Source organism: Trichoderma breve, chromosome 1, assembly GCF_028502605.1.
Source record: "Trichoderma breve strain T069 chromosome 1, whole genome shotgun sequence".
Taxonomy (NCBI): Eukaryota; Fungi; Ascomycota; class Sordariomycetes; order Hypocreales; family Hypocreaceae; genus Trichoderma; species Trichoderma breve.
In genome coordinates, this window is record NC_079232.1 from 5,929,439 (window position 1) to 5,953,880 (window position 24,442).

A 24,442-nucleotide genomic window follows, 5' to 3' on the forward strand; every position below is an offset into this window, starting at 1 on the left:
CGAGGCCTAGACGGTTCTCCACAGCATCCCGACTCTGCAGAGAACCAGCGGTGAACAGATGATCGAACGATCTATTCTTGGAGAGAGAGCACTGACTATGATGCCCAGAAAGCTACGCCATAGCGCGGAGTAGCAGCAATGAGTTCTCCATGCATCTCAAATTTCGTCAATGGCAAGGAAAGCGGAAACGCGGAGGTGCACTTTCGTGAGCCAGGAAGGGGTCTCGCCGTTTGTTGCCATTGTCTCATCAGCTTCTTATTCCCTGGCCTTACGCATTAGCTCAAGCATATGCGGTTGCAATGTGGCTGGAACTTTGGCAGGCTGAATTCCCTGTCCCAAGGATGAAGGAAAAGCCAACAAAGTACTGCTCCGTATCTCCTTGTGCATCATGTAGCGCCCAGCTACCTACCTATCAAGGCTTCCCCTGCAGTTGGCTCCTCTTATTCTGTGCCAGTCAAAAATAGCACTCGTACTCAGCTTGAATCGAAGACTCGATGAGGAGCTTCTGCTGCAACCCCCCTACCCCCCTTCAGCAATACATGTATCAAAAACCACACACAACCAACCATTGTCGGGCATTCGAAAACAAGCCCCTGCCGTGCTGTGCTCGCTTCCTCCACTTGGCATGCGATCAGCATCAGCGGATTTGGCAAGGTGCATATCATATCGACGTGCCATCCTTTCAGAAGATTTTTCTTTCTGCGTTGTACAAGGGCAGAGCGAGCCAATGACGATGCAAAGTGCGGCGCTCGACTTGCCATCCAAACCCACACATCGGCTTGTGTCGCCACTAAGGCCATTAGAAAGTGTCGCCCGCGGAACGGTGCGCTCTTGCAGGTGCATAGTCACCCGTGATCCGCTGACACCTCGGGGCCCCCTGGACTAGGCTGCGGTGTCTCAGTATGACTGGTGAGTTCTCAATGAATTCCTCGACGCAGCAAGCGGTACCAACAACGCACCTCGGCGGCGACAAGCAGCTTGACATGCGTATAGAATCTGGCCACGTTTCTCCACAGACGCCCACTGCTGCAGGCTTGCTGCGCCTCCATATTGCCAACCCTCCTTTGCCCACAGCTGTCACCATCCCTGAGCCGAGAGAAGAGGGGAAGGAGGAGAAGGAAAATTCGTCCTACTCGTTGCTAAGGCTGAGGGGTCAATCCGGGCGTGACGCAGAGGGATCATGACCAATGCAGCCCATTACGTCCCACAGGGAGGCGATTGCATCAAAATTGAGCTTCAGAGATGATGATGAACAAGCTCATCAGCCCAGTACCTAGCATTTCAAAGATGAGCTGGAAACATGGTTGTGCCTAGCGCGGATTATCCACGCAACCCTCCCAGATCAATCTCCAGCGGGCAAGCCACCGAACAGTTACCGAAACAAAAAGACACGGTTAGGTAGATGCTCCCGGCCGAAACCCACCAACTCCATAAATTCTTCTCAAGGATCCAGAAAATGGCACGCCATTGCCATCTGCAGCAAAGCTGGTGGGTAAAAGCCAGCTGCTTGCAGGCAGCCGTACTCAGCGGCAAAGCAGGGTCATGTATTTGCCTCACCGCCACGACATCTGACCCGACAACCGTTTAACTCGAATCTTCGTACCTCGAGGTGAGTTATGACAGCATGATTAATCCCGCTACCGTTGCGGTTCCACCCGTGCTCTCTGGGCACCGGGCTGCATGATCCTTGGGAGAGCCAGCGGGCCTGCGGTGGAGGACGCTGACCCCCAGCCTCTCGGATCTGCGGGCTTATGACCCGGCCCGCCCATCCGGAGGCTTTAGGCGGACGACCGATAGAGGTGCCCGGCTAACGCGGAGGGCCGTGGCAGAATCACCTCCGATTTTTGAGACCAAGTTTCAAACAACCCCAGAACTTTGGTATAAGGAGGCTGGAGCAAGGGAGTTGGTTGTCTTATATTTAGGGAAGCGAGCTTGTGATGGCTTGTGGCCTTTCTGTGTCTGTGCCTTCAATTGATCGACTGACTGTCTGCGGATCTGTTGACAAGACTCAAAGTCTGTCTCGGAGCGACGGAGTAAACGGCGTGTCGTAGAAAAGGGGTGATTGCTATCAATGCCACTATCTTGCCAGCATTTCCAAGTGACCTAGTCATGGAGGCATGTCGATCCCGCAGCTGGGATGTCGAGCTCAGATCTCCCCTTGAATGAAGACACTGAAGCCTAGTTTCAGCGGCTGAAGTGATAGACTGATAACTGACCGATACATCAATTTTTCTTGGCGATGATGGATGGTTCAACTGTGGAATTATATGGGCATCTCGATCTTGATGTAGCAATTCATCGGAGATGACAATTTACGTTTCCCGTGCCTATCTTTGTGGCTTTTGGGCGCCCAAAGTTGAACAGAGCAGATGGACCTGAATCCCTCTATTCGCCTCCGCAGATAAAAAGATTACTTCCACTCCTTTCTGGGGAGTCAAAGATGAAGAAAGAGGAACCAGAGGAACCATTGACATATCGTCCCAGTAGGCTTGTGCGAAGAATGAAAGGGGGACAGACAATCCATGAGGATGAGGAACCCAGGGGATGAGAAATACCAAACGTAACATTATGCCGATGAAACACACTCGCAAAGTCAAGAAGGTAGAGATATGTAGAAGACCTTATGCAATGGGATAAGTACGGCGAGAGGTGTACATCTCGATCCAACGAATGCATCGGCAGGCGGCCTGGTGAACTCGTCTCGTGTTGATTCGAGTGTGCAGACGCAAGCTGTGAAGATGATGGAATAACTCTATATGATGCAGGGCATCTATACGAAGAAGAAATTTGCGAAATTCAAACCCCAGATTACTGCCCCTTCTCTTCGAGATCAACAACAAAGGCTCCACCAAGGAGAATCGCGGGTTCATCAATATTGTGATGTTCGTAACTAAAATCAGTGTAAGCGTTATTAGTGAGCTTTGACGTGGTAGATATATCAATCCATCTGGTCTGGGAAGAGGTAGATGACGAAGATAGAGGTGGGCGAGCGGCGCGACACAGGGAAGACAAAAAAAAAAAAAGAAATCGCAATTCCATTTATCTCTCACCTCAAAGTTCCCACTCCACCGGCCTCGAGTAAGAATGCCGGACCATCCTGAAGAGTCTTACCGGCCCATCGCATAGCAAAGGCTCTCAGAATGTGTCCATGCGCAACAATCAGGATATCACCCGACACCTTGTGTGGCTTTTTACCCTCGGGCGGATTTAGTATAGGCTCATGAAATCTTTTGCGAATGTCGGCGATAAGACGGTCGAGACGGTCGGTGACATCTTGCGGGCTCCTGTAACATATCAGATATGAACTTGAAGAGCGTATCGTATGATTCTGAGACAAGAACGGCCCTAGGGTGGCATCCAGAAGGGGCTGTATGTCCTAGGGCGTGTGCACTTTTCTCATTGATATATGAGCCAAGGGAGAGGCGTGACTTACTCTCCTCCTGGACAGCCATCTTTCCAAATGTCCCAAGTTCCTTCAAGACCTTGCTCGGCTCTCATTCTGCGGATCTCTGGGCTTGTGATACCCTCGTAGTCCCCATAGTCCCACTCCCGAATGTCTTCGGTAATCTCGACTTTAGCATTGCATTGAAGACCGCCCCCAAGGGAATTGCCATGCGGTTGCCATGGTAGTGGGCCGGGTATGCCAAGATTGAGCAGTTCAAAGGTGCGTTGTGCTCGTTTTCGTGGGGAAACGTAACTGAGTAGGGGCAATTGCCCCAATTGATTAGCTTATGTTTGCAGCATGTAGTTTCTTTGCTGCATTCACTCTCTTGGTTACAGAAATCAGAGGCCAACGTGTGGCCTACGTGCAGGAAATGGAACTAACAGCGGGGATTGGAATTGCTATACTGTACAAGCAACAGAAGATGAATGGTCTCTAGTAGGAGACAAGGTGTGCAGCACGGAGAAGGTATAAGGAGAGTGAGGTGTCTGGTGAAGCAAGGCTATTCTGCACAAGTCACGTCATTGGACTAGGCTGACAAGTGCAATGGATGTGAGACACGGCAATTTCTGACATTTCCCAAAAGAAAACTTGAAGAAACAGCAGAAATAAGAAATCGGTGGAATCAACAAGGGAGAGGAGGCAGGGAGAAGCACCTCATTTTGAGAGGAGATTTCCGGAGTGACTTCCGGAATGACGTGCAGAGGTTTAGTAGTAGTCTCAGCAAACAAATTGAAAGTGAGAGATGACGTGTTACATATTTGAAACATCGTACACGGACATATGAAAAGGGTAAGATGGGCCAAAGAAATGCCAAAGGGTGTTTGCTCATCTTCTGCCCCATCCTTTACTGAAAGGCGGAAGTGTATGAACGATGCCGAATCAATGTTGGCTGGGAAGCGGAACGAGTAGGAATTGACTTCAGAACCAAACTCTCGAAGAAATTCATGTAGCAAATATGATGGCAACACACAAACTTGACACTACAAGTTGAGGCTGGATGCTCAAACAAAAATCAGAGTCAAAGTGAGGGACTTACATATGACACAGCTGGTGGGGAACAATCAAACGGTCGTCGCCCACGAGAGCCCTGCCTGTAGCAATGACTCTCTTCTGGCCATTGGCCGTCAGAGGGATGTCGGTGCTGCCCGTGTGTCGGCCGTTGAGTGACCACTCGGTCTCGCCGTGGCGGACGATGAAGACGCGGGGTGCAGCCATGAGGCCGATGTAGAGGTCGAGCTGTTTCGGGGGACGGGCGGGATCTCGGTGTTGACGGAGAGAAAGAAAATGACGGGGCTGTAGAACGGCAACGCTGGCAACGCTGGAGAAGCGATCAAACTTGGCGAGAGTGCTCAGTTCAGCCTTATATATATCAGCTATTCGCCCGGCAATCAAGGAACGATGCCACACTCCCAAAAGACGATGAGGTGCATCGATAGCAGATTAGCGGGTTGCCGGAGGGGTCAATTTAGTGGGCTTTGGTGATGTCAGGCGGCTCATCTTGCCCCAAGCTTAAGCTGCTGCGATTGCGTTAGCACCCGCCCGGCAGCGTTGCTTTATCCGGTTATTCCACCAAACTCACCAAACCCGGTGAGTAGCCGGACGAGCAGGCAGGGTTCTTTTTCCCTAGGAGCATTGTAGCTGAAGGGTGGAGTAGAGATGGAGAGGAGTTTGTGTGTGAAAAGCAAAAGCAAAAAAGAGGAAACCAGTTGATGCCATTGGAATTCCAACAGCAGAAAGGTGGAAGGAAGTGTCCTGTGCTGTGCCTTAGCCTCGCTGTGGCTAGTGACAGACAGAAAGATAACAAGGCGGTACTTCGGCTCGGCTCAGCCACTGGCCCAAGTGACGAGTGTGATGTCTTTTGTCTCGCATCTTCACCTCCCAGAAAACTATAATCCCCTCCCTGCTTAATCTCTAATATCGCACATTCTCGCCGTATCCCATCTCTCCTCTCCTCTCTCCCTTGCCCTTCTCTCTACTCCCTCCCCTGCCAGTGCGACGCTGAGAATCCTCCAGAAATGGCATCATGGTCCAATCCTCAGCCTCGTCCGCATTGGCCCTGCCCCGCTTCTTACTAAGTCTCTCAGCCTCCTCCACTTCATCACAGCAGCTTCACGGCCCCGCCAATGAAGCCGACGCATGCTCACGCATTGCTCCCGCGTCGCCGCCCGATTCTGCCTGCCGGAGCACTAGCCAAGACATCGAGCTGGTGGCCCTCCATCCCTGGAATTTGAACACTCCCTCGGCCGCCGCGGTTCCTCGAATTGTCAAGCACAAGCGGGCGTCCTTGTCGCTGCCCGCCGTGTCGTCGCCGTCGGCCCTGCCGGAGAGAAAATCTGCGTCTGCTTCTCCGGGCAAGGATCTTCTTCAACTTGCAAGCCGCCGCAGCTCGGCTAGCTTGGAGCTTTCGGCAGCCTCGACTACTGATTCGCCGAAGAGGGGCATGACCCCAATTGAGCGCCAGAACAAGGCCAATCAAATCTGGAGAGGCTGCTGGTGAGATCGTGGCAATCCTGGCGACACACGGCACTACATTTTGCAAGTAGCCCGGAACAGGAAACAGACTTAACAAAACAAAAGAGGATTAAAGAAGATCCAAGATGGCTTCTCCCAATACCCTGACCAAGCAGCAAAAATTCAGAGGCGGCGTCTGGGCCGTGGCCTTTGCCGCCATCATCATGGTGGGCACCCTAACCGGCGCACAGCTCAAGTCGGACAAGCAGAAAGAGCAGGTCAGCGAGTTCCCTAGCATTGGAGATTCTATACATCGAGTCTTTTTTCTTTTGTACATATTTTTTTTTAACATATCCTTTAGTCCATCAAGGAGTTCCGCCAGATTACTCCCAGCGAACAGATCGCCATGCTCGAGAAGCAGCGAAGCACTCTTGTCGAGCAAAGGTCAGTCTTGCAGAAGAAGCTGGACGTCTTTAGGGAGCGTGTCCAAGAGAGGCAGCAAGAACAGGAGAACTCCAAGAATCGATAGCGCAAGTTTGTTGGCTCTTCTTATCTCAAAATGGGAACCCGAGCCGTTTTTGCAATGAGCTACTGAAAGAATGTCGCATTGCGTACCCTCCACTCTTGACAACAGAGCTATAAAACTCCTCGATTTTTGCTATGCTATACTGAGCGGCGGACTTTTGATGTTATAATTATTCACTGGCGCAAGCAATGGTTGATGGAAAATCACGGAAGATGACTGGTTTTTGGAAAAAAAGAAAACACTACGATACCCACATAGACTTGTACAAAAACTTTTAATCCGATTGTGTTTGAATTGTCTTTTTCTGGTCCATGGAGCATTCTGTTCTATACATTATGGTATGTGTCTTTAACCAGAAACTTCACCAGTTCTAGACAGAATCCGACCTTCGCCCCATCTCCGCCAAGTGGTAATAACTGACCCAAACGCCCAATTCTGCAAACCCCTCTTCTTCCTGCCCGTCTGTGACAAGACAAGAGCGCAGGAGAACAATGTACGGAAGTTTTAGCCGACTTACTCCTCAACACCTTCGGCACTAGGCAGAGGGATTGCCTTGTAGAGAAGGATCAAGGCTGAGTGGGATTCGCCGCCGCCAGCCAAGGCTTCAACCTTGTCGACCGTCACCTCGGATACCTTGTCGTCATTGAACCACCACCAGTTGCCATCTTCCTTTTCCTTCTTGCCCGTCTTGGGGTCCACAGTTCCCGTCTTCTTGACGTATGCCGTGTAGTGGCCGCTGTCGGCACTGGCACCCTGATGGGTGACGACGCCACGGAGCTCGTAGAGACCTGACTGGTTGGCACCGTCATCATCACGTAGAGCGGGATTTATCAGGGCATTGAGCTCCTTCTTGGCGGAAAGAAGAGCAGCTTCGCTCTCTGCCTCAACTTCGGCATCCGTCTTGAAAGTTTCACCCATGACAGTGTCGGCATCATTCGCCTGCTGCGATTGGCCTGTTTTGCTTGCCTCCTTCTCCTTCTGCTGCTTCAGCTCCCTCTCCGAAGGCAGGCCCGCGCCGCCAGGGACGTCACTCATGTCCTTGTCGTGGGTCTTCTTCCGGCGCTTACGGGCACGTTCAATGTCCTCTTCATCTTTCCGAACTTCACGGACTTTGTCTCGGACGGGTATCAGGGCCTCCTTGAGCTCGTCTGAGCAGAACTCGACAATGTCTAGTTCTTGAGGGAATGTGACCTTGCGCATGATCTTGGCCTTCTTCTTTGTTTCCTTTTTCCAGAAGAAGCGTACAAAGTGGACTGTGAGGTACTTGGGAGCTCGGGAGATCTTGGACTTTTTGGTGTAAGTGGCGTCTCGGCCGAGTACCTCTGATCTCTTCTCCAGCTTCTCACTCAAGGCGGCCAAGATGCCATCTCTCAAGTGGTTTGTCTGAGCGTCAATGTGGCAGTCGAGCTTGTAAAAGGCATCTCTAGAGGCAATTGACTGCTCGCCACCATTTCGGGCCTCCTCCTCATCGCACTCAAGGACTGAGGAGAATTCTCCCGCCATGTACTTTTCGACGAAAGAAATGCTGGGTGTATCGGGGGTCGTCTTGATTGTGACTTTTTGACCTAGTTGCTGAACGATCTGAGACCAGGCCTCTTCAGCATCTTGCTGGGCATATCCAGGGCCGCTCTTGGACTTTTCGGCAAACTGGGGGAACACAATCCTCAATGCTGAGAGGAAGCTCAACGGCTGGATAGAGTCTTGCGTGTTGCCCATGCTCTTGTATAGATTGGAGAGCTGGGCAGCCAAGTCCGCCTGCGCCATGCCCGCTGGGCTATATGTTGTCAGGGCCGTCTGAAGTTCGGGGATGGAACGCAGCGTCTGTAGAGTCGAGTTCAGATAACATGTGTTTCCGAGATTGATGAGGCCCGCAGGAGTGGCACCAGCTTGCTGGGCTTGCTCGGCCTCGGTCATGTCCTCGACAAACTTGATCTTCTCTGCTGGGCGAACCAGGTCTCCAGCGCCACCTCCAGGCGTGCCCATCATCATGATGTTTTGGCCAGCTTTGAGATTCATTTTGCTCATATCAGCTTCATCTTTGAGCTGGCCACCCTTGATGAGGATCTTTTGGCGTTCGGGTTCGACGTTGGTAAGGCTGAAGAGCTGGAGCTTGAAGTCCAGGCCTGTCGATTCGGGATCGACATCTACTTCATATTTCTTGCCCTGATGCTTCACGACAACTGAAATAATGCAAACATCATGTTAGTTACGGTACATAATAACCGTGGGACAGAAAGAGTGGAAAAGAAACGACTTCTGGAGCGAGACATTGGAGGCAACAGAAGGCGATATGATGATGGTGGGGGATCACGGACCAGATATGGAAGCCATCATTGCAAGGTGGCGGTCGATTCAGCAGCAGCTGAAGCTCGAGTCGACGAGTTCTTTTTAGGGACAGCAAAAAGATGGCAAGCAAAGATGAAATTCCTGAATAACACTCCTGCAACAAAGCAGGAATCAAGTGTCCAAAGTCGAACGGGAGACACTGAGAGATGCTGAGAGAAGGGAAGAGAAGCACTGCGGAGCCGTCGCTGCGTCACGACAGTGGTACCTGATGGCGGGAGGTGTGGCGCGTGCGATGTGGCAGGTTCCGACGAAGCTTGGGCAGGATGGGAGTTAATAAGCCAACACGTGATGCTCCGTTTGAGACGAGCTGTGGCTGGTGGCGCAAGCTTGGGTCCAGCACTTGCGCAGCTACAGGCTACAGCACAGACGGCGTACAGTAAGCCAGCAGCTAAAGACTGGAATCAACCACCTGTAACTACTAGGTAGCCCCACCTTGCGCCTACAGACGTCAACCTCCTGCTAGTGACATGCGGACCCGAACCCCGCGGATTCCCCTACCAGTTACCAGTCCACGTAACATTGAAAGTACTCCGTCGCCAGGAGCTCCGGACCACAACCCAAACCCGCGAATAGCTTCCTGCGCAACATTGGCCCAAACCAGGGCACGCAGCAGCCTTTAGCAGTCATGGTACGCCTATGCCCTACCCTGCAGACTTTGCCTCTCTCCCCTGGACTGGACTGGACTTGTTCCGGAAGACCGTGAGCTCGGAAAACTGACCGCTGACCTGCTTGCCATCCATCCAGTCTCAATCACTGCGGCCGTACCTCCAATGCGTGCGAAGCAGCTTGACTGCCGCCCTGACCCTGTCCAACTTTGCCTCCCAGACCACCGAGCGCCACAACGTCCCCGAGATCGAGGCCCAGACCTCCCCCGAGGTCGTCCTCACACCCCTCGTGATTGCGCGTAACGAGAACGAGCGGGTGCTGATTGAGCCGAGCATCAACTCCGTCCGCATCAGCATCAAGATCAAGCAGGCCGACGAGATCGAATCCATACTTGTCCACAAGTTTGCCCGTTTCCTGACCCAGAGAGCCGAGGCGTTCTTCATTCTGCGAAGAAAACCAATTCCAGTAGGTGGCACTGAGATGGGGGGCCTTTGATCCTCGCGATACCTCCATCCATCCGAGCTTTCCAGCCCCGAAGCTGTAATCCTCGAAGCTGGATGTTGTAGCATTGTTCTAACGCGTTATTTTCCGAAATAGGGCTATGATATTTCCTTCCTGATAACAAACTTCCACACGGAGGAGATGTTGAAGCACAAGCTGGTCGATTTCATCATTGAGTTCCAAGAGGAGGTCGATAAGGAGATCTCCGAGATGAAGCTCTTCGTATGTGCTCTCCCGCCTGGTGGACATTCTGGACTTGAACTGACATATATAATTTGCAGCTTAACGCCAGAGCACGATTCGTCGCCGAGTCATTCCTGACACCTGTGAGTGCACTACATCACACCCCCCTTTTATGTCCAAGGATTAGACAGCTGATAACGGACCCGTTAGTTTGATTAAACTGCGTTAAACATTATGTATCCATGAAATAGGACTCTCAACGACGTGGCCAAAGCGAAATTTTGTACTCTAATCCCGGTTCAGACATTTGTCAAATACATTAGGCTCGAGTGGGATTCCCATGCTTCCGTGATATACTGGCTTCTTCGTCTTTCTTGATGAAGATGGTGAAGGACCTTGGTAGTCTAAATAAACAAATCTTTTATCTACTCAGCAATGGCGTGTTGTTCATGTTCACCCTCTGTTGGGCAGGCAAGCTCACATTTCTCAAATAGCCTTGTTTTACGACAAAAGACCCGGATCTGCGATATTCCCATCCATATTTGCCTTTCACAGTGACAACCATCCGTCCCTTTTACTCTTCTCCATTTTTCCCATCATTCACAGGTCTTCAGTAGCTGCCAGCAAGGTGTCTTCGCTACCGAGCAGCCGGGAGATCTGGCAGGCCACCTTGTCGGTCCGGTAGCAACGCTTTGCCTGCCAGCCTCAGCTTCAACAGCTGGCAAAGCGCGCCAAAGCAGCACCCTTTTGGTTTTGTTCTTACTGTTGCCCCGCTAACTCATTGTTTGGAGGGACCTCCTCTCAATTCTTCATCTTCTTTCTTCCACCCACCCTCCCTCTTCTTCTGGCCACTTCACCATCACCACCTCTTGATTTCTGAAGAGCTTCGCGCAGCCTCTTTGACCAGCAACGTTGCAACAAGGAAAAGGTATGTTGTATCCCCAGCTACTTTGTGCGTTGCAAATTGGCAATCGGCCATTTTTCTTCCTCTGAGCAGCACGTTGCTGCTGTTGTGTTCCATTGTTGGTTTTGCGAACTTTCTGCATCGACCCTGCAAAGTTCCCAACCACCATCTTTCTGTACTCGTCATTAGCCCCGTATATGTGTCTTCTTTAGCTTCGTTCCCTTCGAATTCTCATCCTGAACAGTTGCTCACTTGGAACGCAACTTTCTGGCTCTTTGCTAATTCTTCAATAGACCGACGCTGTCAGGATGGCTTCGAGTCGCCCGAGAGCTGTTCAGGGCATAAGCTTTAGCGAAGCGCCCTTCATTGAACCTGCGTCGGCGACGACTCATCCGTCGCCTTTTGCAGATGGAGAGAATGGTCAAGTTGCCCCCAACACCTCTTCTGACGGCAGTGCGTCTAGCCGCAATGCTCAAAATGCAACCAGTGGCAGCAACCAGGAGCCACGCCGCCCAGGTGGTACTCAGCGCAGCTCGTTTAACCCATCCGCCAGTATTTGGGTCCCATCTGCATCGACACAGGTAAGCAAATGTCGCTCCCGCTGTCGCCTTTGGTTCCTTCTTCTTCTTTTGCCCTTCATTTGTTCCCTTGATTTTGATGTAGCCGTACTCACATATGTCAATAGCAGGTTAGGCAGAGGGATGACACTCGTCCTCTTGTAGTTGGATATCCTCCTGGTTACCGCGTTCCGAACGCTCTGCAGAATCGGAGCCAAGTTCAGATCGAAAGCCAGGCCCAGAGCCAGGTTCAACATCAGACTCCTGGTCAGGCTCACAATCAATTTGACATGGTTTCGTTTGCTTTGGCTCACACTCAAACCCATGATGAGGACCCAAATGTGGGTATGCCTTAGGAAGGTGTCCCAGATAATGGAGATCTCAATGAAGCCCAGCAGTCGGTGCAGTACCAAGGCGGGTTCGAGTCTGTCGCTGTAGAGAACCCAGATATTCAATATCCAGACTTTCTCCAAGTGCAGACTCCACCCCATGCCTCGACTGCTGGCTTCTATCAAGAGGCGGGTAGTGATCATCGCACAAGCCTTCAGAGAATGGCTGACACTGGTTTTGAGCAACATGTTCGTCCATCATTCATTCCGCACAGCCAATCTCTCAACTCTCTTCAACCTGGCGAAGTGTTTTCTAGCCCGTCATCCGACGTGACTCCGCCTCAGCGTCGCTCTGGTGCTCCTGTCCGAGGCTATTTCAGCCCGGGTATGTCGACGGTCGCCAGCGAGCCACGCAACTACGCTCCCCGAACAGCCGGATTGCCTGCTTCGATCAATCCCATCATGATGCAGCCTCCCCCCAGATTTGATCTTGGGCTTGCTGTTGCTGAAGCTCCCGAGCATGATAGCGACCGAGAAGCCCGAATTGTGCGCCAGATTGTCAGGCCTTTTGGCGTGCGTCTCAGTGAAACAACTGAGCTGTCCGAGATCCCGCCTGATTGCTCGAATCACGCCCCGATGATGCAGGCGCCGCCCTCCAACAAGCTTCTCCAGCTGATCAATACAGCTACGGGGCTTCCAACTCTGGCCGATGCCATGGATCCATCCAACTTCCCCTTTATTGAGTCGGCCAGATTGGCAAAGCCGATGAACTGGGGCATTATCAAGCTGAGAAACGTGAGTAACGACTCTGCTCCCGCCCTTTGCAAACTCGCCAACAAAAGTTCTTTGCTAATCTTGCTGCATAGATTCCGTTTTCCTCTACTCGTGCCGAAGTGATTGCTTTCCTCGGCCGCAATTCCAAGGTCTTGAATGACACGGACGAAGGTGTGCACATCATCATGGACAAGGTGACGAGCAAGACCATGGACGCCTATGTCGAATTTGTGTCTCTTGAAGATGCGATGAGGGCGGTCGAGAGACACCGAGCCAATGTCGTCGCCGGCCGATTCAGTCGCCTAGGCGATCGTCCCATCGAAGTGGAGGTGACCTCTCAGGCCAACCTCATGAGGGATCTCTTCCCAATCGCTCGCGGTGTCTTTTGGAATGGTGTCACTCCCGAGATTATGCCTTTTAATCCCAACTGCCCTTGGGACAACTTCAAGGGCTTCATATCCGAGGAGGAGATGATTATGCTGGTCAAACACGTCGAGGTGCCTCATCGAGTACGTGGCCATAGTTTTGTACTGCCCCCAACGATCCTTTATTTTTTATCCTGCTTCTTTTTTTGTTCCGTCCTAGACGGCCCCTCTCCTCACCTTTGGGAAAAGTATGCTAACATGTCTGGATGACCAAAAGTCTCCCTTTTCTAGGGATTGTCCGCAGCGCCCTTATGAGTGCTTGATCAGCACCATCAAGAAGTTTCCGTGGTTCCTCACCGATTGCGTAACGATCAAAGAACGAGAGGCCATCTACCAGGCTACCCTGGCGCTTATTCGTCAACTTACTCGGAGCATTCTTTTCCAGGAAGATGCCGCGCACTTGACTCCCTTCTTGCTCCGGCGCCTTGTTCAAGCAGCCATGCTTTGCCCTGGCTTCACGCCATGCATGAAGGACGGCATCGCCTGGATCACTAACATGCAAGCGCTGGATCAAGAGTACTATCAGCTGCCACGTTTCGCGGACCGTTGGCGCCATCAGTATGCCATTGGCCCAAAACCTGGTTTCCCTCTGGATATTGTCGAGGTACGTTTGCCGTGTCCCAGCATACTTTAAGCCCTGGGTTTCCTCGTGTAGACTAACAACGTGTTTTTGTCTGTCCTAACAGTGGTATGTTGCGATCATTCGTGAGCAAACTCACAAGGACATCCTCACCCTGCCTCTCCGCGAGCGTACTGGGCTTCAAGAGCGTGCCGAGCAGACAGACATGTACTGGGGCTATTTCTGGGCCGAAGTAGGATACATTCTGGGGCCACAGTTCGATGATATGACGTTGGCGCAGGCGGCTCACATGGAGTTTTTGGCTGTGGAGCGTATCCTTACGCGTGCCTTTACTCAAGTCTAACCGCAGCATGGTTGTTGTGAAAAAGGAGCGATAACCTTTCTCGAACGGGTCAACATTTCGGCGTTTGATTGTCGTAAGGAGGGTGAAGTAGGCGGCAAGAAAGCATTGTGCTTCAGACTGTCGGCATTTCTTTCTTTTCTTTTCATTTCTTTTCAAGCACTGGGTGCTTTTGCCTTTTGTTTTCACCGGGCACCGAGTTGGGCAAGGGACGCTCTACCGCGGTAGAAACTGGGCGAGCAGTCGTATACACAAGACGGTCGTGGGCAAGGCTGTGTTTTTCCCAAAGTGGATGGCTAACGGCCGGAGAATCGATTCATTGGCGGCTTACACGGCTCGAATTATTGCGTTTGCTATGGGTTGAGGAAGCTAGTTGTCGGTTGGTAAACAAGGTGGTGAATGATGTCGGTGGTACGCAGGCGGGATGATGATTTGCATTCATCTCGAGTCAACCCCGCGAAGCTAGACCGTCCGTCAGGCGAAATGGGAACACAAGGATCAGACAGTCCATAAATAGGAATTTGAACGGCATTTGACAAGTCACGCGTAAAAAGGAGCAGTAAGCGGTGGAAAATCCCGGATGTTTGTAAGCGAAAAGACGGCAATGGTGATGTGAGGAAGACAAATTGTCGTCCAAGCCAAACGTTGGTTACCTACATCCATACCTATCAGATCACAATATGCCAGGCAGGTATGAGTATTGCGGCAGGTGCCAAAGTCGGTCTCTACAGTCAGGGCTCTCTTGCCTACTGGGTGCTACCTGTGTCATGGTACCTTAAGCAGACTTCTAGGGTTGGGTACAGCTAACATGAAATTAGAGGTACTTCTTCCCCATTATCGTTGATGAGCGCTGGTGACTCCCGCGTGGCATGATGTCGGCCAAGATTTGGTCATATAACCGAATGGGCACACCTTCCTCATGCTTGAGCACATTAGTAAGAGGTCTTACCTGTGTACTTGTACCTGAGACGGCTCCGGCAGTGGTTTATCCGCCTCCCGAGTCTCCGTAGCCTTTAATGCGTGATGGTTACCTAGTATTTGGCGCCTGAAGACGAAATTAAACAACATCGATCCGGACGACCAACAGGGCTTGCCTGTCAGGTACCCGGGCTTTTTGGTGAGCTCTGACTGGCTCTGCCGTCACTGGTACAGAGTACCGGCTTACCACCTCGCAATTTAATCGGTACTACCGCAGCGGTACCTCGTCGGTCCTGTCGTGTTAGTGAAATCGCGGAGGCATGTACCTCGTAGTCCGAGGTATGTACGAGCAAAATACCATCTGATACCTTGGGTAGCCGGCGCCTTACAAAGTACAAGGTACGCCGTGGTTTCGTCTAAATTACCAGCTTGGGCTCACCTCCAAAAATAAAGGGCCTGTAAATACTACATGCTGCTCCGTTCTTTGTCGACCTCAAAAAGAGCAACACATAACGTGAAGCGACTCCTTTTCTTACCCCTCTCTGCTTCGCACATACGATATCATCGTATCCAGTATATCTATTTACACTTCTTCCTTCAATTTCCGGTTCTCTTCTCTCCCCATTTACATTTGTTGCTGTTGTGCAGTATCAATTGCTGCTTATCTCGTGATATTTCGGTACACGCTTTGTACTGTACCACTCCGTTGCTGCAGTCGTCACTGCCCAGGCTACTAATTGATAGCAAGCAATAGCCGAACCCCCAGCGGGCTTCCACGTATTTTTTGCTGCTGCCGTGCCTGTAGTGCCCTGGCCTGTGCTAAACAACAACGTCAACCCTTTCTCTCCCCTTAAGAAATTTTCTACTTTTCTTTGACACTGCCAACCAACCAACCAACCATCCAAACCATTCATTCGTCGTTGATTCAGCTACCATCATGTCTACGGAAAACGTGCCCGCCGCCACCCCTGAGAAGGTTGAACAGGCCGAGGCGCCAGCTTTGGCGCCAGAGACTCCCCTTGCCAAGTTCACGGCGCGTCTGGCCGACATCATCAAGGAGTCAGCTCACAGCGAGATGTGGGGTGTCGAGCTTTCGACCGATGCCAGCCACGCTCCGACTCAGGTCGTTCTCCAGAAGTTCCTGCGCGCCAACAATGGCGATTTGGCTGGTGCTGAGAAGCAGCTTGCCGCTGCCCTGGTTTGGCGAGAGAAGTGGCAGCCGACAAAGCTCGTGAGCGAGGCTTTCAACAAGGACAAGTTTGGCGGCCTCGGCTTTGTGACGAACCACAAGGATGAGGCCGGCAACAACACCGTCATTACTTGGAACATTTATGGCTCCGTCAAGGACAACAAAGCCACCTTCGGCGACGTTACCGAGTAAGTACCTTACCTAAGAAGGAGTACAAACACAAAGTAGGAAAAGCCTTTCTAATTCATGTCGACGATTGTAGGTTCATCAAGTGGCGCGCTGCTCTCATGGAATTGGGCGTGCAGCAGCTTCATCTCAACGACATCACGGAGCCCCTCCCAGAGGATGGCACTGACAAGCATCAGATGCTTCAGGTGCACGACTATCGATCAGTCAGCTTCTTCCGCATGGACCCCGCTGTCAAGGCTGCCAGCAAGGAGACCATCTCCGTCTTCTCCACGGCCTACCCAGAACTGCTGGCGCACAAGTACTTTGTCAACGTGCCTGCCATTATGGGTTGGATGTTCGGAGCCATGAAGCTTTTCCTTGCGCCAGCAACTTTGAAGAAGTTCCACCCCATGACATCCGGCACTACTCTGTCTACGGAGCTGAAGAGCATTGCACCCTCATTGCCCCAGGAGTACGGAGGCAGCGGCTCCCCTGTTCAAGAAGGACTGACGGTGACGCTTGTTGATGCTACCGAGGCAGCAAAGGTGGAGGCCCCTGTAGAGCCCAAGTCAGAGGCCGTTGCCGCTCCTGTTGAGGCCCCCGCACAAGCAACTGAGACTGCAGTCGCGGAACCTCAGACCCTGGACCTTCCTGTGAGGCCCAAGGAAGAGGAAGCCCCTGCGGAGGCCAAGAAAGAGGAAGTCCCAGTGGAAGCCAAGAAGGAGGAAGTCCCTGCCCCTGTGGAGCCGGAGGCCAAGGCTGAGGAGGCCAAGGCTCCTGCAGAGGAGGAGGCCAAGCAAGAGATTGAGGAAAAGAAGACTGAGGAAATTCCCGTCGCTGCTGATGGTGCCCCGAAGGAGGCTGAGGCTGCGCCTAAGGAAACTGAGACCGCTGAGACCGCGCAGCCGGAGAAGTCGGCTTGAGGGAGCATTCAGGCCTGTGTCTCATTGACTCGCGACGGTGATCTGCTTGCAATTGGGAGGAAACGGAAGTTTTTCTTCATCTCTTTTTTGATGTTGTTGTCTTGATGAGCGCGGGCCTCCGGTACGCCTTACCGCTGCCACGCTTCATTCATACCCATAATACCCTATATCATATGCAAAGAATGCTGTGCATTAGATTCCCCCTAGATGTTTGCCCTTTTGGCAATTAATAGATAAAACGTCTACTAATCTACGACGGACGTTTTCTGAAATATATACAAGACTGTGTTTAATGTTTTGACACCTTTCTGTCGACTCTTGCCTGGGTGGTCCGGCACATTATCCTTTTGCTAATGCCCACCACAATACCATATAGAAGGTCTCATGATGGCCGTGTGAGTGATGCAGTAATAAATTCCGCGGAACAAAGGAGAGTATTTCACCGACTGCTTGCCACGTTAGACTAGATAAATGCTGGTTATCGTGTGATCTCTTATTCCTGAGTAGCCGTCCAGTGAGTCGCCATCCCGGATGGGTGATGCTCATCATACACGGGCAATAGTGTTAGCATTACCGGAGAGGACATGTGCTTCTTGCTGAATTACATGATGCGATTCAAAGGGCAATTATGGTGACCGTAATTCCTTTTTGCCACTGTATCTACGGAGTAGTCATGCTTATATCTTGGCTAAATACCCAGGACAGTCATTTTGCTTTTTCCACAGAAACTGAACCATGCCTCGCTCTCTGGCGGCTGCGGTTTCCTCAATAGTGGCATGGCATTGTGCTTTTCCCATGAACTTTTTATTTCCCCTCTTTTATGATTTGGAGATGTAACCAAGAGGCAGTTCGATCCGCACCTTACAATCCTGGAGGCTAGTTCCACCACCATCGTCATCCAGGTCGGCTCTATATGCCAACATCTTGGTGCATAACTCACCCCCCAGACGTTATGATGTTCCCAATGACGGAAATAAAGATAAACGAGGCGTAACACAGACCGATAGGATGAGTGAAAGCCTAGTGATTTTTTTTTTAATTAACAGAGGCTGATACCAGCGAGTTACTGCTTTTTTACCCCGATAATATATGCTGCAATGTATGTCTCACCGCAACACCATTATTTATCTCACCACAACTGGGTCTATAGGGAACAAGGCAAGCAGGTAAATTTTACAAAACGTCATCCGTGGCTATTATCGAGGCCAGTCTTTGATAATTAGTCGAGTTTAGGCCTCTGATTTGGCACTTTCTTGTCCGAGCCAGCCGATTATGGTGATTGCGCTAAACACCATTGCGGTGATAGCAGTGGTACAAGCCATTTTAGAACGGAGGAGATTGCCATGAGAGACATTGACTCAGGCTGAGGCTGAGAACCCTGCACTCTCGAACCGGTGAGGCGGCCGTATGAATACGCAAGTATACACGTAGATAAAGATTCGGCGCTTTGGGTTTTGTTGTTGTTGAGAATATCTGACCTGATGCTCCGAATGTGAAGGAGGAGTGATATATTGCTACCACGCAGCGGTGGAGGAGGAGAGCATGGATATTTCAACAACCACAAACTAATCTGACCATGGATGAAGGTGCAGAATGAACAGCGGTATGGAAGAAGCTGATGGACAACCACACGGTCAGGTATCAGGCAGTTATCTCAGACATTTGGGAGATGGCGCCTACGGCGGTAGCATATCACAAATTTACCAACCGACACTCCTCGGCTGGTTTTGCTTTTTATACTCGCTTGGCCTTGACAGGGTTTCCAACTCTCACGCGCAATATATACGTAATATATGATACCTTGACCGTCGCATCGGCCTGCGTTGAGGCCCTCCGGCGACTTGGATCAAGCAGGGAGAGACAATATCACGGGCAACATCACCAAGGTGCGGAGTAAGACAAGACAGGGCCAGACCAGACCAGGCCAGGACTTTGTCCCAAGAAGCAAAAAGGGAGGATTCGGCAAGATTGACCAAAGCCCATCTTCTTGTTGTTTCGGATAACGCAATGCCTGCGCAATGAATTTTATTTAGCTCGGGCGCCTCACGCTCACTTCAGCCGCTGGTCAAGTTGCCAAAATTTTTTTTTTTTTTCACTTGCGCCTCTTTTTTGCTTTTTTACTTGGTTCTTCCATCCCCCCGGGCTACTTAACTCCCTTTTACTTTCCCCCCTCTTCCTCCTGTAGTAGTGTATCCTGAAATTTCGCAACCTTGCTTACAACACACTCCTCAACGGCAAGTAAAAGGAGAGCCGCAACCGGAGGGCAAAATCACGGAAGACAAAGTCTCTTTGTGTTGAAGCAAAATTTCAACTCCTCTGAAGAGACTGCGAGTGTGCGCCGGAACCAGCGAGAGTACGGGGGAGAGAGAGAGACGGACAAGACGCAACATCACCAGAATCGGACATTGCCAGAGACATCCTCACATCCTCTTCACTTGTTTAGCCTCAATCCACTTTCTCAGTGACACCCTCATCTCAGTCAGCTCCGATCCTCCTCCACTCTCCACCTTCTCACCTCTCACCTCTTGCCACTCACCCACTCACCACTCATCATTTACCACTCAAAGACTCTACTTTCCGCTGGGATCGTCTGGCCTCATCGCTTTTTTCCCTTTTTCTTTCCCGCCCTCAGTTGTGGCTCCTCGTTTTCCAAATCACCCCCTGATCCAAAAGACCGGCGAAAAGGCCTCGGCTTGGCTACGGTATCTGACTGAGAAAAAAGGCGGGTTTGTCAATAAGTGGCTTCGCCGCTCACTTCACCTATCAAATCAAGAAGACGCCATCCCCGGTCTGGTCTGTCCAAGGGCAAGTCTGGTGTCATTTACCGGAGTAAAGGCACAAAAGCACGCACAATCGCATTACGGCGACTACTCCGTACTCATAATCACAGCCATCCTCCGGAATATACCGAGTACCAACCAATACATGCACAGACGCCATATCAACGCGCGCAACTTGTGGGCATCCAACACTCACGCTCTAACATAACATAACCCTCAAGGTACCGTCTGTGTACTCGGATATCTTGTTATATACAATACAATACAGCTCCATACCAGCGAGTGTGGACTGATCCTGACTCCATCATAAAAACGCCGAGCTTGTCTCTTAGTCGAAGGAGAGGCTCCTCTATTTATTTATACCGTGGCCGCCCTTGTTCGCCTCTTCCTCCTCTCACTACTTACCCGCCTATCCGCTTGCTTATCTGCGTCCTGTCCTGCTTAGTTGTTAGCTCACGCGCGTGCACCCGCGTTTTTGTCAACTTTGCCGACTAACGACGACTTGCCAGCAAACCTGCGACTTTTCCTTTTCCCGCTTCCTCTTTTGAAACTTTTCTCCCAGCCGGGCCGTGCAGGCTGATTCTCGTTATTGTTACCATTTGAGCAGTTTATTTTTTTTTTCTGGCATCTTTCTTTGTTCTTTCTTCGGCTGCCTGTTTAGCCTTTATTCCGCTTCTTGTCTCGCCTCTTCCCCAGGCCGTGTTTGTTTGTTTGTTTGCCTCATTTTTGCTGCTTCATGACCGCACCCCCGTTGCCGCTATAACGCAATTCGCAGCCATGCTGTCCCTGTTTGCTGCCATCGAAAGCGGCGACTCGATCTCCGCCTCGACCGACGACTCGTCCAACCTCGCGTCGTCGAGCTCGACTCCCCCCACGACCGTCACCGATAGCGACAGTCTACACTCGGACGCCTCGAAACACGATGTCATCACCGTGATTGACGACTCGACCGTCGTCGCGGTCGCTCCGGCTCTGCCCGCGTCCGACGTGCCATCGCCGCGCCGGCCTCAGAGGGCACGAGCAAGCCTGCCCGTCTACAACCTGGCCAAACTCAGCGGCACCAGCGCGCATGGCAAACGCCGCGCCAAAGGCGACATCGTGGCCACTCGCAGGCGCCGGACCATTGCAGGCAGCACCGTGACGCCTGGCGACGCCGATGTCGGTGCGCTGGACCCGGCGTCTACCAACATTGACGCGTTGAATCTCGAGACTTCTCCTAGCAAACGCAGCACGCCGCGCGCGCAACGCCTGGCGCGACCATCGCCACGCTCGCTGCGATCAGTGGCGCGTCTCGCCGGTCCAAATGGCGCCGCGAGTGCCGGTGCGACGCCGGTATCGTCCATTACCGCCAAGCTCTCTGCTGCCAAGCGCGGGCGCAATAACAAGGTTGTTGGTAAGCCGGTCAAACTGTCCCGCGAGCTGCGGCGCTTGCAGGACACAAAGGAGTTCAACCACATTGACGAAAATCCCGTCATTCACAGCGTCTGGTCCAATGGCAAATATGTCGACCCTAGCCAGGCCGTAGAGCGCCAGCGTGCGCGCAAGAGGGCAAAGGTCGAAGTGGCGGCCGAGATCAAGGTCAAGGAGGAGTCGGAGGAGCCCGTCGCCCAGTTCAAGAAGCGGAGGGTCAAAAAGTACCTCTCCAAGGGTCTCTATTCAGGACAAGAAGTGACACAGGACATTACTCGGGGCCTGACAGCAAACGAGAAGAAGCAGCTGGCGCAACTGCCCGAACTCATGCCCCGCAAGGAAAACAAGGTCATGCCCGCGCCCATCTTTACGGGCTTTCGAATCTTGTTGACTGGTCGCGATTTCAAGCTGCCGTTCCATGTCTGCAACCCCCTACCGCCCGGACAGCCCAAGCCAGATGAGTGGAAGAAGATGACCAAGAGTATGTGCTATATCTACAGATAAATCATGCCCACGCGACCCCCCTGCTAACTATCATGCGCCTCTAGACCGATTCATTGGCGAATCCAAAGAAGTCTGGAAAAAGATGCCACACATTCTCGATTATCAGTCCAAGTGTGTGTGCAAGCCAGAGGATGGCTGTGCCGAGACGTGTCAGAACCGAATCATGCTCTACGAATGCGACGACACAAACTGCAACATTGGCAAGGCCAAATGCACGAACCGTGCCTTTGCCGACTTGACGGCCCGGCGAGCCAAGGGCGGAAAATATCGCGTCGGCGTCGAGGTTATCAAGACGTCGGACCGCGGCTATGGCGTCCGCAGCAATCGCTGCTTCGAGCCTCACCAAATCATCATGGAATACGCAGGCGAGATCATCACCGAAGAGGAATGCGAACGACGAATGAATGAAATCTATAAGAATAACGAGGTAAGCGGACACCGGAACCAAGCAACACGTGCTTCTCTGGGACATTGTGTATCATGAGGCTAACATACCTTCTTTTTCCTTGTTAGTGCTACTACTTAATGAGCTTTGATCAAAACATGATTATTGATGCCACCACGGGCAGTATTGCTCGATTTGTAAACCATAGCTGCAACCCCAACTGCCGAATGATCAAATGGATCGTCTCAGGGCAGCCCAGAATGGCTCTCTTTGCTGGTGACAGGCCAATTATGACGGGTGAGGAGCTCACGTATGACTACAACTTTGACCCCTTTTCGGCCAAAAATGTCCAAAAGTGTCTCTGTGGGCAGCCCAACTGCCGAGGCGTGCTGGGGCCCAAGCCCAAGGGAATCAAGCCCATCAAGGAGAATATCAAGGTTGCCACCAAGGGCAGGGGCAAGGGCAAGGGCAAGGGAGGAAAGAGAAAGCTCAACGAGCTGACTGGGAACGAGGAGAATGTGGAGCCGGGCTCCAAGAAGCGCAAGATGCAGCAGCCCAAGCCCAAGCCCATCCGAACTCTCAAGGCCGTCAAGGCATTGCACCCTATCAAGGCGCTCAAGCCCGCCAAAACCTTGAAGCCTGTCAAGGGGTTGAAGCCTCTCAAAACTCTCAAACCCATCAAAGTGGTGAAAACCAAGCCTGCCAAGGGTACAAAGCCCAAAAAGGCCATCAACTCAGCAAAGACTGCCAAGAGGGCATATTCAAAAGTCAGCATGAAGATCAAGAGCCCGGTAAAAGCCAAGCGTCAACAGAAGAAGCAGGAAATCAGCGCATCGATCACCGTCAGCGCAGCCGCCGAAATTACCGCTGTTGTCTGATCATGAGGTAAGCCTGCGTGTGCATATGCTGTTGTCTCTGGGACGAACGACGCGATTCAACATGGCTTTCCGGTGCCCCTTCCCGTGTACGTTGTAGACACTGCCTGCGGCCTCTCTTATTCACCACAGCTCTTCGCTCCGGACTCTTTTTTCGATAATACGGGACGTCCGATTGTCATCTCTCGGCAGGCAAACGACTTCTATGCTTTGGGTTGACACTTTTGTTATCATTATTTTTGGAGGATAAGGCTATTTTGATAGATTTTCCCTTGTTTTTCATATGCTTTCTCTGTACTTTTTTTTTACCTGGTGAAGGATTTATTTCTTGGGCGAAGGTGGGAGGGGGAATGAGTTGCAAAAACGGTTTGCTTACAAGTGTTTGATTTTGCTTTGCTTTTTGTAGTACAGTTTTGGAGTTGGGGACGGCAAACATATGGTTTAGGCGATAATGAGAGTTGATGATTTGGGTATAATCTTTAAAGTTCGTGAGGAAAAGTGAGCAGCCGAGTTCTCGATGCTTGGATGACTGAGAAGCAGTGAGGTTTGCATGTTCAAAGAGTAGTAAAGCAGGGTCGCGGGGAGTGTTGTGGCTGTCTCAACGCAGGTTCCAGATTATGGATGAGGTCATGGCTTTGCCCTTGTAAAAGCGATGGACATGATAGCCAGAGTAAGAGCCTAATAAGTTTCCGGGGACGACGGAGTGCCTTTCAGGATACACGGGACTGAGCGAGACAGATCTAGCCCCGGGCATTGGGCGTCCTTTCACTCGCTGTCATTAACTCGTTGCGTTGCTCAGCACTTATGATGGCCGCGCTGGAATCAAGACAAATGGCTGTTGAGCGTCGGAATCCATACCAGATCGAATATCCAGACGTCTCGCTCACGAGTGTACTGCGCCAACTTTGATATTGGAGTCAGCTTCTTTCCTGACCGTTCAGTAGTCATGTCAAACCTTGCGAAACAATCGAGAAATTCTTTGTTGCATTGTCATAACACATTCAAACATTGACCATAAACACCAGGTAGGCAGACGGCACACATTCCGATGTCACCACTCCAGGGCACGACCTCCAAGCCCGACGTATACCCCTCAACTAATTCATCAGGTTTGCTCTACGTGACTGGTTGGCCCGCCGGACGGCTGTGCCTTTCGGGATCTGCACCCCGATACCATAAGTGGTCCCCACAGCTGAACAGAATGGTAGGGCCAGCTCTGCCCGTAAAGCAGTCATTATTTACTACGGCTCATTCGAAAATGAAGTTGAAGTCTGTTGGTCTCAAGGCGTCTGAGAACGCCGCCTACCTCTCGCAGCGCCCAAT

At 51.6% G+C, this 24,442-nt stretch overlaps 8 protein-coding genes across 8 annotated transcripts; 6 read left to right on the forward strand and 2 right to left on the reverse strand.

Moving 5' to 3' along the window:
• Nucleotides 1–2,808: 2,808 nt before the first annotated feature.
• T069G_01734 (histidine phosphatase superfamily (branch 1) domain-containing protein) lies at nt 2,809–5,078 on the reverse strand (the record flags this gene model as incomplete). Its single annotated transcript, XM_056168944.1, has 6 exons — nt 2,809–2,890; nt 3,051–3,284; nt 3,434–3,572; nt 3,612–3,697; nt 4,482–4,804; nt 5,025–5,078. 6 exons carry the CDS (start codon nt 5,076–5,078, stop codon nt 2,809–2,811), a joined length of 918 nt encoding a protein of 305 aa, XP_056034260.1.
• Nucleotides 5,079–5,468: 390 nt separating this feature from the next.
• T069G_01735 (uncharacterized protein) lies at nt 5,469–5,942 on the forward strand (the record flags this gene model as incomplete). Its single annotated transcript, XM_056168945.1, has 1 exon — nt 5,469–5,942. The coding sequence occupies one exon, from the start codon at nt 5,469–5,471 to the stop codon at nt 5,940–5,942; it is 474 nt and encodes a 157-aa protein (XP_056034261.1).
• A 100-nt stretch (nt 5,943–6,042) lies between these two features.
• On the forward strand, nt 6,043–6,425 carry T069G_01736 (uncharacterized protein; the record flags this gene model as incomplete). The annotated part of the gene is made up of 2 exons (XM_056168946.1): nt 6,043–6,174; nt 6,258–6,425. 2 exons carry the CDS (start codon nt 6,043–6,045, stop codon nt 6,423–6,425), a joined length of 300 nt encoding a protein of 99 aa, XP_056034262.1.
• A 510-nt stretch (nt 6,426–6,935) lies between these two features.
• On the reverse strand, nt 6,936–8,756 carry T069G_01737 (ubiquitin carboxyl-terminal hydrolase domain-containing protein; the record flags this gene model as incomplete). The annotated part of the gene is made up of 3 exons (XM_056168947.1): nt 6,936–7,845; nt 7,897–8,602; nt 8,738–8,756. The coding sequence occupies 3 exons, from the start codon at nt 8,754–8,756 to the stop codon at nt 6,936–6,938; spliced, it is 1,635 nt and encodes a 544-aa protein (XP_056034263.1).
• A 648-nt stretch (nt 8,757–9,404) lies between these two features.
• Nucleotides 9,405–10,277, forward strand: T069G_01738 (ARP2/3 complex 20 kDa subunit (ARPC4) domain-containing protein; the record flags this gene model as incomplete). The annotated part of the gene is made up of 5 exons (XM_056168948.1): nt 9,405–9,467; nt 9,513–9,839; nt 9,972–10,097; nt 10,157–10,201; nt 10,269–10,277. 5 exons carry the CDS (start codon nt 9,405–9,407, stop codon nt 10,275–10,277), a joined length of 570 nt encoding a protein of 189 aa, XP_056034264.1.
• A 993-nt stretch (nt 10,278–11,270) lies between these two features.
• Nucleotides 11,271–13,970, forward strand: T069G_01739 (uncharacterized protein; the record flags this gene model as incomplete). Its single annotated transcript, XM_056168949.1, has 6 exons — nt 11,271–11,543; nt 11,648–11,860; nt 11,918–12,643; nt 12,715–13,131; nt 13,265–13,651; nt 13,734–13,970. 6 exons carry the CDS (start codon nt 11,271–11,273, stop codon nt 13,968–13,970), a joined length of 2,253 nt encoding a protein of 750 aa, XP_056034265.1.
• A 1,852-nt stretch (nt 13,971–15,822) lies between these two features.
• Nucleotides 15,823–17,165, forward strand: T069G_01740 (CRAL/TRIO domain-containing protein; the record flags this gene model as incomplete). The annotated part of the gene is made up of 2 exons (XM_056168950.1): nt 15,823–16,262; nt 16,337–17,165. The coding sequence occupies 2 exons, from the start codon at nt 15,823–15,825 to the stop codon at nt 17,163–17,165; spliced, it is 1,269 nt and encodes a 422-aa protein (XP_056034266.1).
• A 3,557-nt stretch (nt 17,166–20,722) lies between these two features.
• Nucleotides 20,723–23,122, forward strand: T069G_01741 (SET domain-containing protein; the record flags this gene model as incomplete). The annotated part of the gene is made up of 4 exons (XM_056168951.1): nt 20,723–21,836; nt 21,904–22,286; nt 22,373–22,952; nt 23,013–23,122. 4 exons carry the CDS (start codon nt 20,723–20,725, stop codon nt 23,120–23,122), a joined length of 2,187 nt encoding a protein of 728 aa, XP_056034267.1.
• Nucleotides 23,123–24,442: the final 1,320 nt, after the last annotated feature.